This window comes from Aedes aegypti, chromosome 1, assembly GCF_002204515.2.
Source record: "Aedes aegypti strain LVP_AGWG chromosome 1, AaegL5.0 Primary Assembly, whole genome shotgun sequence".
NCBI lineage: Eukaryota > Metazoa > Arthropoda > Insecta > Diptera > Culicidae > Aedes > Aedes aegypti.
This window is the reverse complement of record NC_035107.1, coordinates 208965435-208979337: the sequence shown is the minus strand read 5'-3', so window position 1 is coordinate 208979337 and position 13903 is coordinate 208965435. Positions and strand designations below refer to the sequence as shown.

The window sequence follows — 13903 nt, the reverse complement described above, 5'->3', positions numbered from 1 at the left end:
TGGTATTATTTAGCTTCACACGGGATTATAACCCTGCAAACATTTACAAAAACCCCAAACAAAATTATCTAAAAAAAATCAGAGGGGGTTGTGTACAAGACACGACCGCATGACGTTAACTACGCCAAGTGGTTTTTTGCATTTGAATTTTAGTCGATTTTCATAGTTGCAGCCTTCCTTTAGTGCAAACTCTAACATAATATCGTGACGGTCCCAACATTTTAGATTTTTAATTGACACCCAGTATATTGCCGTAAGATGTAGTTAACATCAAAAGAAGAATGAGCGAATAAGCTGAAAATGGTCTGCTTTTATAGTGCGCTTCCCAACCCAAAAGAATCGTGGAAGACAATATGAACGAGTTTGGTTGCGTAAGAAAGGGGTCGACATTTTTCCAATTTTCGACAGTCTATCGTCAAAAATCAAAAGTTTTATCCATTTGAATAAAATGTTGTATAAATTTCCGACCGATTGGTGGGAAAATATTGAAAATCTACTGATAAATGGCTGAGTTATTACCATTCAAAATCTTACATAATTTCGTGACAGTCGCAACATTTTAGATTTTCAACTGACACCCAGTATATGGCCGTAAGTCGTAGTTAACGTCAAAAAGATTTGTTTCTTCAGCAACATCATTATGGTTTGAATAATGAGTTTATTATGGGGTGATAAGTTTGTTCTTACAGTACTAACGTTAGATACTGTAGTTCTTACAGTACGTGTTTGGAACATGTTTCCAAATTTTTCCATAGTAATTTTCAACCTACATAGTATTTGGACCACCTTTTAATCATCATCTAGAAAGCTGAAAATTTCACAAAACACTATTGTTATGGTAAGGAAGATATGGGAGATTGGATTTTCAAACATTTTCGAATTTTATATCGCCTTATTGTACATTGTATATATTATAGTTGGAACGGGAAGTAACGACCCTTTACTTTATGAGAAAAATAATGTAATCAAATAAATAAAATTGGCAAACTCGCCACCTCGAAGAAAAACCATAATCGCCAACACACGTTTCCATGATCCTCGTCGCCACTTTTATATCCTGCAAATAAAGAATAAAATAATATGTTAATCAGTCCACAGTCCGGGAAGTCTCTCTTCTGCAATTACGGCAGCCAGTATTAATAGCTCAGAAATTCCGTAGATACGAACAAATAAAATGTACCAGAGTCATGAGGAATATCACTTGAGATAGGTAGACATGACAGGTAGCTCTGATTTTCTTTTGTTCTATGTTATTTGACAGCTCGGAACTCAGCCCGATTAGTGAAAGTATTTCACTAAGTGGGCCACAGGTTTAGTGCAACGAACGAAAATTGACTGTATACTATCACTTCACAGAACCGCTTAGGGCCGTTATTCAGGCTAGACGATCTCGCTTCAGGTGATGCTCATACAACCTCAAGTGAAGCAGATGGTAAGGGTTCATTCATTTATTTCATAACGCTGAAATTGGCCAGTTTGGGCACCCACCCACCCCATTGTAACGCTTTTTGTATGAATGTTATTCAATTTTGGTATGGGCCGTAACATCGCTAGGACACCCACCCGCCCCCTCTAGCGTTATGAAATTTGTGAATGAGCCGTAAGGTTCAGCTTCCACAAAAAGCTTCAAATAAGCTTGAGGTTGAGGCTGAATGAAATCGCCAAAATGATATGAGCCTATGCATGCCATAAAACGTTTGGCTTTTGCGGTGCGCCCTGTTTTCAAGTGACCCGTGAGAGAGAGCGAGACAGCACCAACACACGGCGCACAGTAAAAGTCATGAGAGCAAAAAAATTTATGGCACGTACAGAGGCTCATGTTTAGCAGCTAAGAATTCGAATGCTTACTTTTGTTCAAACAAAGGCTGTTTTCAATTAATGATAAAAGCGTTTAAACCGCTTAACGTTATTACCTGTGATGGTTTTAGTAAAACGTAATCAATCATCAATGACGTGAAACAAATTCTCTGTTCTTGACCGCTAACAGTGCCGTTCTCTTTATTATTGCGTTTGGGCCTTAATTTCCAATTTGAATTTAGGTTTTTAAAAAGCGCTAATGAGCCTATGCATGCTATAAAACGTTTGACTTTTACTGTGCGCCCTGTTTTCAACTTGCCCGTGAGAGTGAGCGAGACAGCACCAACACACGGCGCACAGTAAAAGTCAAAGAAAAAAAAATTAAGGCACGTACAAAGGCTCATGGGCCTCTGTACGTGCCATAAATTCTTTTGTTCTTTTGGCTTTTACTGTGCGTTTTGGTGTTGTCTCGCTCTCTCTCTCACGGGCAACTTGAAAACAGGGTGCACAGTAGAAGTCAAACGTTTTATAGCATGCATAGGCTCATGGCTGCCGCGAACAGGCTTCCTTTCTGGTAGGAATAAGCCAATTTGACGTTTGGCTTGGGTCGTTTTCTATAGTGGTTGTGGTAGATAGGAATCAACCAAGTAGGCGCTGTTGATTGGAAGAAGGAATTTTGTCGAGCTGTCAAGAAGTGCAGACGGAATTCTCTGAAGAACCCACCACATATTGGCGACGAGGATGGGATGCAAATCACAACCGATTTAATTTGGCTACAAAATGCATTAACAAGAGCATCCAAATAATGAAAAGAGTAAAGGTAGTGCAACCACAATGAGCAGCACCATTTCCGAGGGGACACTCACTGAACAGCCCGGGATCGTGATCGACGGATTCCAGCGCGTTGTTTGACAGCGGCGGATTCTCCATCTTAACGAACAATTTGTTCGGGTCCAGATCGTTAGGAATGCCCTCGATATTATATGCAACGAGTGTGTAACCACAGACAAAGTGTAACCATTGATGGCAGAGTTCTCAAGAACAATCGATTCGCGGATGTGAACTCCGGGACCAATAGTCACTCCGAGATCGACGGATACATGGTGTGGCTATCGGATGAATGCGTACATTCGGAATGATACCTACGTCCGTAGCTGATATATAACTAGTCGCTTCCATGTGCAAAGATAAGTATATTTGGTGTATGTGCATTGTCCTTCTAGACAGTCTAGTTGAGTCTTTTCCCACGCCTTTTCTAGACTTCCCAATTGTACCAAAATATGTCTGGTTTATCAATGCGACCTGATGTCAATTTACCGAGATGAGTCGCAGAAGAAAATCTTGACGCTTTTGTGGAGAATCGGTAAATCCATTTCTGAAGTTTAGTTGAGCTAAAGTTCCAGCATATGATGTAAAAAGTAATGTTTGAAAATCGTTTCGCTGGGTCACATGAACTGAAGGAGGATGACAAAAGCAGAGAGTACATTCCATTTTGAATTCTCTGGAGAGATGGAAGAAATCCCCAGGCAACTAAAAGTCTCTAACGGACAACGAATTATCCGTTTATTACTAAGTCCTGACGAGCAACGCGTCGCCAACGCGTTGGCTCGAAGAAGGCAAGAATAAGTCAAAGACCTTAATGGACAACGTGAAGTTGCGTTAGTTCGAAGAAGGCACGTATTATAGAAAGTCCTGACGAGCAACGTGCCACCGTTGGCTCGAAGAAGGCAAAAATAAATCAAAGACCTTAACGGACAACGTGAAAATGCGTTGGTCCGGAAAAGGCAAGTAAGAGGCAAAGACCTTAACGAGCAACACGCCAAAAGGAAACATAGTCCTTCCTTAAGGTTAAGACGAAGAAACGGACAACTCGCCAATCACACATTGGTCCAGAGAAGGCACATTGAATGTTCATTTAATTATTGTTTTTCAGGACCCTAATTTACATTACGACATTAATTTTAAATAGGGTCCTAAAGCCCTGTCCCAATTTTGGTGCCAAACGCTTAAGTTTAGGTCAAAAACATATGTTTACTCAATTTGCTAATGTTTTCCGATGGTTTAAGTCCAAAAACATTTTTTAAGTTTGTTTTTAATTTTGTCACACCCCTTGGTTTAAACTCAAATTTTGGGTGTATTTTGTTTTCCGTGTCCCTTCCGAAATGTCAGAAAGGAACAACCCCGGTGTTAAAAAGTTGAACCCCTGTGGCATTTTTGTCGACTAAGCGAACGTCAAACATGATCTCAAATGTCAAGGTTCATTTATGGATCCAATTTTTGAATTAAAGTTTTAATATGATATATCCGTTATTTGAGCGGGAAAAAATACTAAAGTAGTTGCAGTAACATGCTCTTTCGTGATATTAAATGAAAACAAGATTTCATTAAACATTTTAGGACCCGAGGGGGGCGACACATCCAGATAACCTATTAGATGATCTTTTAGAAAAAGTGAGCTTGTTCAGATCGGTGCATTTTTATCCGATTTTTTTCGCTCCGTGCGCTGGCATCTTCTGTCAAACGATGAGCAAAGATTGACAAGATGCACGAAGATGCAGATGGATGGAAGGCGAATCAACGATGATAACAGTGATTATTGGCGTGGAAACTCATTTGGTGCTGGCGTTAGCAATCGTTTCTAATTTTTTTTTACTCGAAAAAGTTTTCTAAAAACAGGTTTGAAGTGTGAAAATTGAGAATTGAGATGCTGTCCGTATTCAACATACCTAAATTCGTGGCAGTTCCTAGTGTTCTTCAAAGGTGGTCACCCATTGAAAAGTGATTTACTGTATGAAGTCCGTTGACTACTCATTCTGGCTTGCAGGAGGTAAACACAACCAGAAACATTAAACAGGCGCTGTATCTACATAATTATCATTCTATTCTACAGCAAAATGAATGCAGGTTTTCGAAATTGTGGAAATAACAAATTCTTCCGGCCGTACACCTCTTACAATGGTAAACAGTAATCCAATTTCATATCCTGTGTTGGAATCGCAACTGGTCTCTGCTGATGTCCCAATACCATCGCGAGCAGCGGGGAGCTGTGATCTAGTGTAATTAACCTGTTAATTAAAAGCTTCGTCCAAGTATTTATCTTTCCGGGAAATCTGAATTGCATGCAGCCAGCGAAAATATCGGCAGTTCCGCATTTCTTAGTGCACATAGCTTTTAAGTAAAGTTTTGTTTATTTTTCATATAGAAGATGATCAATAAAGTATACGTTGGAATAGACCATTTCCGTGATTTTTTTATTGGCTTATATGCTTTCTGTCAATTTATTGAACAAACTTTCCTAAGGAACCGATATGTTTTGAAGCCTTTAACTGTTAGAAAACAATGAAAAACTTGCGGCACGTTAGTTCACCCCTCGGTCCCCTACAATTTGTTTCACCTCGAAAAAATGCAGACTCCTTTTTCCCCTATGATTTTGCCATCACGTTGTGGTGAATTTACGATCGGCTGGCATGACCAGATGATTTTTGTTTATGTTTTCATTCATCATAATGGGTTCCGTTGCGGTTTCGCTTCCTCCTTTCTTCACTGCTCCTGAAGTCTCCGTAATCACCGCGGAAACCACCTTCACCACTTCGGCCGGTTATGACCGCACCCGGCGAATACAACACGGTTCTGTAACGCAAGGATTGTAGTCGACAGATGCCTGATCTCACTGCTTTCAAAGCAGTGCTTTGTGCCGACGAGGATTGAAGGGATTGAATATGTCGGAAGATTCCCGCCTAGAGGCAGCAACAGCCGCACAAAATTTCCTTACGCGGCTGTTGATAGATTAAGGTATTTGTCGGCATGAATAGTAAAAAATAGCCTCTAATAGAACTAGCGGTACCGTAACTGCTGGGTGGATGAGAGATTTGTTGTTAGGGGGTGGTTTTGAATTTTGAATCTGTGGAGGAAAATATATTTTCCTAAAGGAAGACTTGAATCGGGTTGGAGTTGGAACTATTATTCAGAACGGTTTGCGCCAGTTCCAACCTGGTTTAAAAACGTTTGTTTGAGTAGTTTCGGTGGCGCTCCTGTTTGGGGCGCCCTGACCGGGATCACGGTCAGTTTGAGCGCGCACCTGATTTGACGTTTGCAAATGTAAACAAGCATCCCAATGCAGGGGTGGAATCGAAAAACTGTTGCAAAATCACCACGCTGATACCCATAGGGTTGAACAAACTGTGCCGCATCTCGAATTATTTTTCAAAATGTGGTGAGTATCCATGTTTTCAAAAATTTATAAGAAAATCAGGAGTGCATGATTGTCTTTCGAAGAAAAATACAAAAACTGAGAGTTAGATCTGACGGAAATGGTCTATTGTGGCTATGGGAACGTACCTAAATTTCAGCTTGGCGACAGAGGAGCAAGTTTATTTATGAACATATTTGAGAAATGCATTTTATATCGCTATTTTCTCATCCCGAGTTTTACTACCACTGAACTGTTTGGATCAATCGACATCACATAAGCGTTTATTTTTCGACCGGTGTATCTGAACTTGGTTGATGAATCCTAAAGTTTGGTATCCGTCCGATACTTCGACTTTTTGGCTCGATCTAAGACAATGTTCTGTGCTGAATAGTGCCTAAAGGGGATTGGTAAATAAAAAAATACCAGGTTTTCTTATAACTCACTATACTCATACCTAATTATTGCATAGGATCTGAAAGTTTCTGGCTCTATTCTTACCATGAAATCCGTTTCCTTGAGGATAAATAACCATCTTCAATCTGCAATGTCGAATTGAGCTTAGTGACAAAATATTGCTATTATTTTCATTGCGTGGCGTGATTGAATGTAATCTGAATCAATCCGTTAAAACGATCACGAAGGATGCGGGATAGGCGAACGAGATGCACGAAGATAGAAAAGATGTGAGAGAAGATGTCACAGATCATACACTGGAAAAAGGTGCGTGATCATTTTTGAGCTTGCTTGAAAATATTCTTAGAATCTGAAATATCTGGATGTGTCGCACCCCTCGGCAGAGCCAGAAGTGGCTTTTGAGCGGCCCTTTAAATCGACTATAGAACCGACTTGGTGCCGATTCTTACGGCAAACTATAGTTAAACGAATTGGTGAAATTGTTCACAGCCTAAATGGGTTCTAGAAACCCATTTAAAGGGTACTTTCTGTTGCAATCGAAGCAATCCATGATTATTTGAATTTGTAACCAACGAATACCTTCTTATGTACCCACTCTCTTATGTACTATAGTATAGCCACCTAGGCAATACCATAGCAACACTTAGCAACGTAGGTTGTTGATTAGTAATAAATTTTCATTATTAGTTAGACGTTCAACCAGAACAGTCGAGTTTTACTTTACTCTGCAAGAGGTTATGGGCCCAGTATTGGCCATAGCCAAGAAGAAAATTTTTTTTTTTTTCTCAAGAAGTGAAGCCACGTGGAAGAAGTTAGTTCAAGATGACGAACGGTCAGCAGGTGAACGGAAGCGGAGCTGGATCGCAGGGCACTGGAAGCGGAGGACTGTCGGCCGCTGGAGGCGGAGCCGGAGTGCCGGCCGCAGGAAACGGTCGGATCAATGCGGTCGCTCTATCGTCCATCGAGAAGCTGAAGGGGCGTGAAAACTACACCACGTGGGCGTTCGCCATGAAGATGACGCTCATTCGAGAAGGTTCCTGGTACACGGTGTCGCCAGCCCAAGGCCAGGCTATCGATGATGAGGTCAGTTTGCGTGCGTTGGCCACAATTTGCTTGAGCCTGGAGACGACGAACTACAGTCTCGTCCAGGACGCAAAGGATGCCAAGGAGGCCTGGGACAAGCTGCGGAACGCTTTCCAGGACAACGGTCTGACGAGGAGAATCGGGTTGCTGAGGAAGCTCACATCCATTCGGCTGGACGAGTGCGGCAGCGTGGAATCGTATGTCGACGAGCTGATGTCCACAGCGCATAAACTTGTGGGAATCGGCTTCAGGGTCGACGACACATGGCTTGCTGCATTGTTGCTGATGGGACTTCCGGAGCACTACGAACCCATGATTATGGGACTTGAGGCGTCGGGGACTGCGTTAACGTCGGACGCGGTGAAGGCAAAAATTTTGCAGGACGTGAAGCTGCCGAGTGGACCCAAGACCAGCGGCGGTGACGGAGCGTTGTACTCGAACCCAAAATCGAGGCGGCGTGGTGGCAACAATGGTCCTACGAAGAAGGATGACACGTGCCACAACTGCAAGAAGCGGGGGCATTTTGCAGCCAAGTGTCCACAGAAGCAAAACTCACCAAGAACGGCTGGCAAAGCTTTGTGCAGCGTTTTTGCGATGGGCGAGGTAAGCGATAAAGAGTGGTATTTCGATTCCGGCGCCACGTGCCACATGTCTCGGAGTGGCGATGGTTTCGTCGAGCAACACCGCATGGCGCACCCGGTGGCAACGGCGAACAACGGCAGCATGATGTCAGTCGCGAAGGGTCTGGTCAAGTTGGATCTCTCGGAAGGCCCGATCGAAGTGAAGGAAGTGCTGCAGATTCCGGAACTGGCCACCAATCTCCTATCCATCAGCAAGATTTGCCAAAAGGGGCTGAAGGTGGTCTTCGACGCGGACAAGTGTGAGGTTCGTGAGCACGATGGGATCGTGATCGCATCCGGTACGCAGTCAGGCGGCCTGTACAAGCTGAACCGGAAGCACGAGCAGGCAATGCTTACACCGAGCACTGGTATCTGGCACCGACGGCTTGGTCACCTCAATCGTCAGAGCTTGCGGAAGCTGATGGCGATGGCAGACGGCATCGAGTTGGCAAACGACGTCATCCCCGAGTGCATCGCTTGTATCGAGGGTAAGCATGCACGTAATCCTTTTCCTTCCAGTGAGTCGCGAGCCGAAGGGCTATTGGATTTAGTCCACTCGGACCTGGTCGGACCCATCGAAGTTCCATCTGTCGGTGGCAGTCGTTATGTGATGACGTTCATCGACGATGCGAGTCGAAAAGTGTTCCTCTATTTCCTGGAACGAAAGAACGAAGCGTTTGGGGCCTACGAAAATTTCAAGGCCATGACCGAGCGCCAGACAGGGAGGAAGTTGAAGGTTCTGAGGACGGACAACGGGACCGAATACGTCAACAAGACCTTCAGGACCAGCATGGCGAAAGATGGAGTGCGGCACGAGAAGACTTGTCCGTACACCCCTGAGCAGAACGGGGTAGCGGAGAGAATGAACCGGACACTCATCGAGAAGGCCAGAAGCATGCTAAACGATTCGCGCCTGCCAAAAGAATTTTGGGCCAAGGCGGTTTCAACGGCGGCGTACCTCGTCAACCGAAGCCCGACGAGGTCACTCCAGACCACTCCTGAAGAAGCTTGGACCGGTAAGAAGCCGGATTTGCAACATTTGCGCATTTTCGGGTCGCTAGCACTAGTCCACGTCCCGAAGCAACGAAGGAAGAAGTTCGACGCCAAATCCCAGAAAGCCGTTTTCGTAGGATATGCCGATGGTACCAAGGGGTACCGTGTGTACGATCCGGTCAAGCGTTCAGTCCAGATCAGCCGTGACGTGATTGTGGTTCAAGAGGGAGAACCGCAAAATTTGGTCGGAATCAGCGAGGAACAGCAGCAGATACAGTTCATGGAGCTGTACACAGTTGACGAGCCGAACGCAAGTGGCGGACAACACCCGGTTGTGGAACCGAGTGTCGGCGACGACGATGTCAACGAAGACGATTCTGAGGAGTCGGCTGCATCCGATAGCGGCTCAAGTGATCTTGAGTTCATGGACCTCCTGGATTCCGAGAATGAGCCTGCGCTCCCGTCGCAACTTGGTAGGCCAGCTGTTGAGCAGCAAGGGCTTAGGCGCAGCGACCGGGAGCGCCGAACCCCAGGCAAGTATTCTGATTACGTTACGTATAGTTCGTTTTCTGGCGAAGTTGTTTCCCCCCAGTCCACCCCGATGTGCCCCAAGACGTCGTTCGATAACCCGCAAAGCTACGAAGAAGCCCTCAACGGACCGGATCGCGAAAAGTGGATCGCGGCCATGCGTGAGGAGATTGCAGCCCTGGAGGAGAACGAAACTTGGGAGCTGACCAGTCTTCCTAGTGACAGGAAGGCCATCCGAAACAAGTGGGTCTTCAAGACGAAGCGAGGACCAACCGGTGACATCGAGCGGTACAAGGCGCGCTTGGTGGTGAAAGGGTGCTCACAACGGCCAGGCATCGACTTCGACGAAGTGTATTCCCCGGTGGTACGGTATTCCACCATTCGATACCTTCTGGCGCTGGCAGTGAAGCACGACCTTGACGTGGAGCAGATGGATGCCGTCACTGCGTTCCTTCAAGGGGAACTATCGGACGAGGTCATCTACATGGAGCTACCGAGAGGGTTTGCTGGCACCTCGAAGCAAGTGTGTCGGTTGCGAAAGGCACTTTACGGGCTCAAACAGTCGAGCCGTGTCTGGAACAACCAGCTGGACCAGGCCTTGAAGAAATTCGGACTGGAGCAATCGAAGGTCGACCCGTGCCTGTATTTCCGGATCGACGGTGAGAATATGATTTTCGTCACAATCTACGTGGACGATTTCATGATCTTCACCAACGATGCCAAGCTGAAGCAGAAGTTGAAATCGTTTCTGCACAACTGCTTCAAGATGAAGGACCTCGGCGAAGCGAATTTCTGTCTGGGACTGAGGATCACGCGGGACAGGAAGAATGGCAAGCTGTGGGTAGATCAGGAGCACTACGTCGACAGCATTTTGCAGCGGTTCAACATGGCGAACTGCCACCCAGTCTCCACGCCAGCGGAGGCGAGTGTCAAGCTGGACAAGTCCATGTCCCCGACGACACCGGAAGAGACGCGCGAAATGAAGGAGGTACCCTACCAGGAGGCAGTGGGCTGTCTCACGTATCTGGCGCAAACGACGCGGCCGGATATCAGTTTCGCGGTCAACCAAGTTAGCCAATTCAACGCGAATCCCGGACGTACCCACTGGAATGCTGTCAAGCGCATTATGCGGTACCTGCGAGGCACCCGATCGAGCCGACTGACGTACTCCAAGGAACGTTGCGCGGATTTGGTTGGCTACACAGATGCCGATTGGGGAGGAGAGCCGGATTCCAGGAAGTCCACCACCGGATACGTCTTCACGTTCATGGGAGGAGCTGTGTCGTGGAACGTAAAACGGCAACCAACAGTTGCATTGTCCTCGTGCGAAGCGGAATACGTTGCGCTTTCTCGCACGGTCCAGGAAGCACTTTGGTGGCACCACTTCCAATCGCAGATTTTCGGCGTGCGAGCGATTCCCATCCGGTGCGACAATCAATCAGCCATCTGTATCGCACGGAACCAAGGATACAATCCACGAACGAAGCACATGGACATTAAGCACCATTTTGTCCGAGATGTGCTGGATCAAGGAGTAGTCGAACTGGGCTACGTGAACACAAAGCAGCAACCTGCCGACGGATTCACCAAGGCCCTTGTAAATCAGAAGCTGGAAGAGAATAAGAAGTTAATTGGATTCGTTGCTTAAGGAGGAGTGTTGCAATCGAAGCAATCCATGATTATTTGAATTTGTAACCAACGAATACCTTCTTATGTACCCACTCTCTTATGTACTATAGTATAGCCACCTAGGCAATACCATAGCAACACTTAGCAACGTAGGTTGTTGATTAGTAATAAATTTTCATTATTAGTTAGACGCTTCTCGATCAGACTGCGCTATCAACAAGTTACTGAGGCTGAATTTGAAAATCAAATCAATTTCTAAACTACAAAACGTATCAATTCCGGAAATGACCGACCTCGGCGAACTAAAGTAAGAAGGTATGCCCCATGAATGCAATTTTCAATAATAATCTCACTCTTGCAGCCGGTGCCGCTTGTGCTCCTCTGAGAACGGTCTAACCGACGTCTTCAGCGCTCCCAACAAGGACAAGCTTTTGCAAATGATCGCCGAGTGCACTTCCATCAGGATCACCTTCGAGATGGACTTTCCCTGTGTGGTGTGCAGTTGCTGCATCCGAATTGTGAACCAGTTCTTCACCTATCGACAGAAATGCCTGGACTACAACTGCGAGCTGAATCGATTGCGCGGAATGAAGGAACCGCTGCTGGTTGAAGAAGCTGATTCTAAGGATAAATCCGGTTCCAACCATAAATTTGAAGCATTCTACGAGGACGTTCAGAAACGAATACAGGAGTATCTTGTGATACAAGTAAAGGAAATCGAACGGAAGGCCATGGATAAGGTGAAAGAGGAATTGCAGGGACTCGATGTTGGACAAGGAGAACACAAAGTTGAATGCGTTACTGTAGATACTGTTGAAATAGGAAAGAGTGAAATATGCGAGTCCTCATCTCGCAAACCAATCCTTGACGAAAACAGCGAATTCAGTGAAGGAGATATTATCAGCGAGCGCAATTCAGATGCTGACAGTGCCGACGAGGACGACAGCCTAAGCATATCAGTGGAAAAACCGAAGGATCCTTCGGACACTCCGAAGGGACGAGTCAGTAAGTTTAAGAATCATGCGAAATGTACAGCCAAAGACAATCCAGCAAAGAAGCTCCGATCGAGTTCACCTTTCAGTCAGATATCGAGCGAAGCATCAGAAGATCAGCAAGAAACATCGGCGGAGGAGAAACTAGCGGAAGCCCGGCGAAAAATCAACTCACTTATGAAGCAGAACTATCGACTGGAACTGAATCAATTGCGGCGGGAAAGTAGAGGGCCAGCGGAACCGGTGAGTTGAAGATGAATACCTACTCATTAATTTAGAAATAGTCGTGCCAACAGATCACCTGAAAAAAGAGATCAAACAGGATAAAAAAGACCATGAATCTCTAAGAAACCTTAAAGGAAACGATATGTGTTTGTTTCCTCATATAATCTGTCCGGACATTTAATTTGTAATTCATTCATTCATTTTAAGTTAGCCTGATAATTACAATACTTTGGTCAGGTTAAGGAAGAATAGTTCTATGATTTTAATTTTGCATCTTCGCTGACATTACAATTATTTCTTCTAGATTTTCTACAAAAATTTCTACCAGAAATTCATTCAAATATTTGTCCAATGCTTTTACAGATATTACTCCAAAGATTTCACGAGGAGTTCATTTAGTGCGATCTTCCTTAAAAATTCGTCTCAGAATTTTATTTTTAGATATCTTCAAAAATTCACTTCGGGTGCTTCTGAACTTCGGTCCCTGATTGGCCAATCACATTGATTGCGTGTGAGAGTTGCCAAATTAGGCAGACCTCGGTGAAATTGGGTGTATAGAAGGAAAATTATTGTTTTCGAATTATTTTGGACGAATAAAAGAATGTAGCTTTCTTATGTGAATGTGCTAGCTAAAATTAGCCACTAAAATTCCTAGTTTTAAGACACTCAGTAACTTTTAGCCCTGACTGCACGTTCAATTCATTCCTCTCAACAGTTTCGAAACTACAAATCGAACTTCGTCGACCCGAAGGTGATAGAGAAAATCAACGCTGAATGTCCCGTTGGGCTCGAAGGCGACGGAAAGTTCATCTCCGCCCTGGCAAATCAGCTGTGGACCCGAGATCAGTTAGCAGCCCGATCCGTGCGGGGCAAGCAATGCTATCGTCATCCGGAGTCGTCGACGCACATCCCTGCCAGCCCGACCAAGGTGTCATTCATCCACGACAAACTGATGCAACGGATCAACCTAGAGGAACGGGAGGACGATGATCCGCGACGTAAACTGCAGTCGCGCGTGTCCCACAAGTTGAATGAGAAATTCAACAACGCGAGACGATTAAAGGAAAAGAAGCAATCCCGCAAGCGTTAATTATTCAACTATGAACGTAGCCGATTTAATTGTTTAGTGTTAAACGTTGGCATTTCATAAAGTTTCTAAATTAAATTCGTTTGTATCGTAATGAACCCCAAATAGATCAAATACAAATGTTTTTATGAAGCTGTTCTTCTCTCGCCTACTCATTCATTACTTATGGTGGTGTAAACCTGGGAGTGTAAATCCTAGTTTGAAACAACAAAAATGTTCTTTGAATTCGAAACTGTAAGTTTAAGATTTTGTTTTAAACTGGCTTGTTTGCGGTGCAAACCTCCCAAATATCGCAGAACGTGTCTCTGGAGCCGGCCTTCTGATACCTGATGTTCTTGTATGG

At 44.8% G+C, this 13903-nt stretch overlaps 1 protein-coding gene across 3 annotated transcripts; it reads left to right on the top strand.

The window, feature by feature from the left end:
* Window positions 1–2990: 2990 nt before the first annotated feature.
* LOC5580283 lies at window positions 2991–13698 on the top strand. Of its 3 annotated transcripts, XM_021857405.1 has the most exons (5): window positions 2991–3160; window positions 11442–11563; window positions 11618–12083; window positions 12144–12491; window positions 13189–13698. In XM_021857405.1, the coding sequence occupies exons 2-5, from the start codon at window positions 11541–11543 to the stop codon at window positions 13561–13563; spliced, it is 1212 nt and encodes a 403-aa protein (XP_021713097.1). In that variant the 5' UTR covers window positions 2991–3160; window positions 11442–11540; the 3' UTR covers window positions 13564–13698. The 3 variants fall into 3 exon arrangements, with proteins under 3 accessions (XP_021713097.1, XP_001662910.2, XP_021713099.1); XM_001662860.2 differs by having other exon boundaries at window positions 11618–12491; XM_021857407.1 differs by lacking the exon at window positions 11442–11563 and having other exon boundaries at window positions 11618–12491.
* Window positions 13699–13903: the final 205 nt, after the last annotated feature.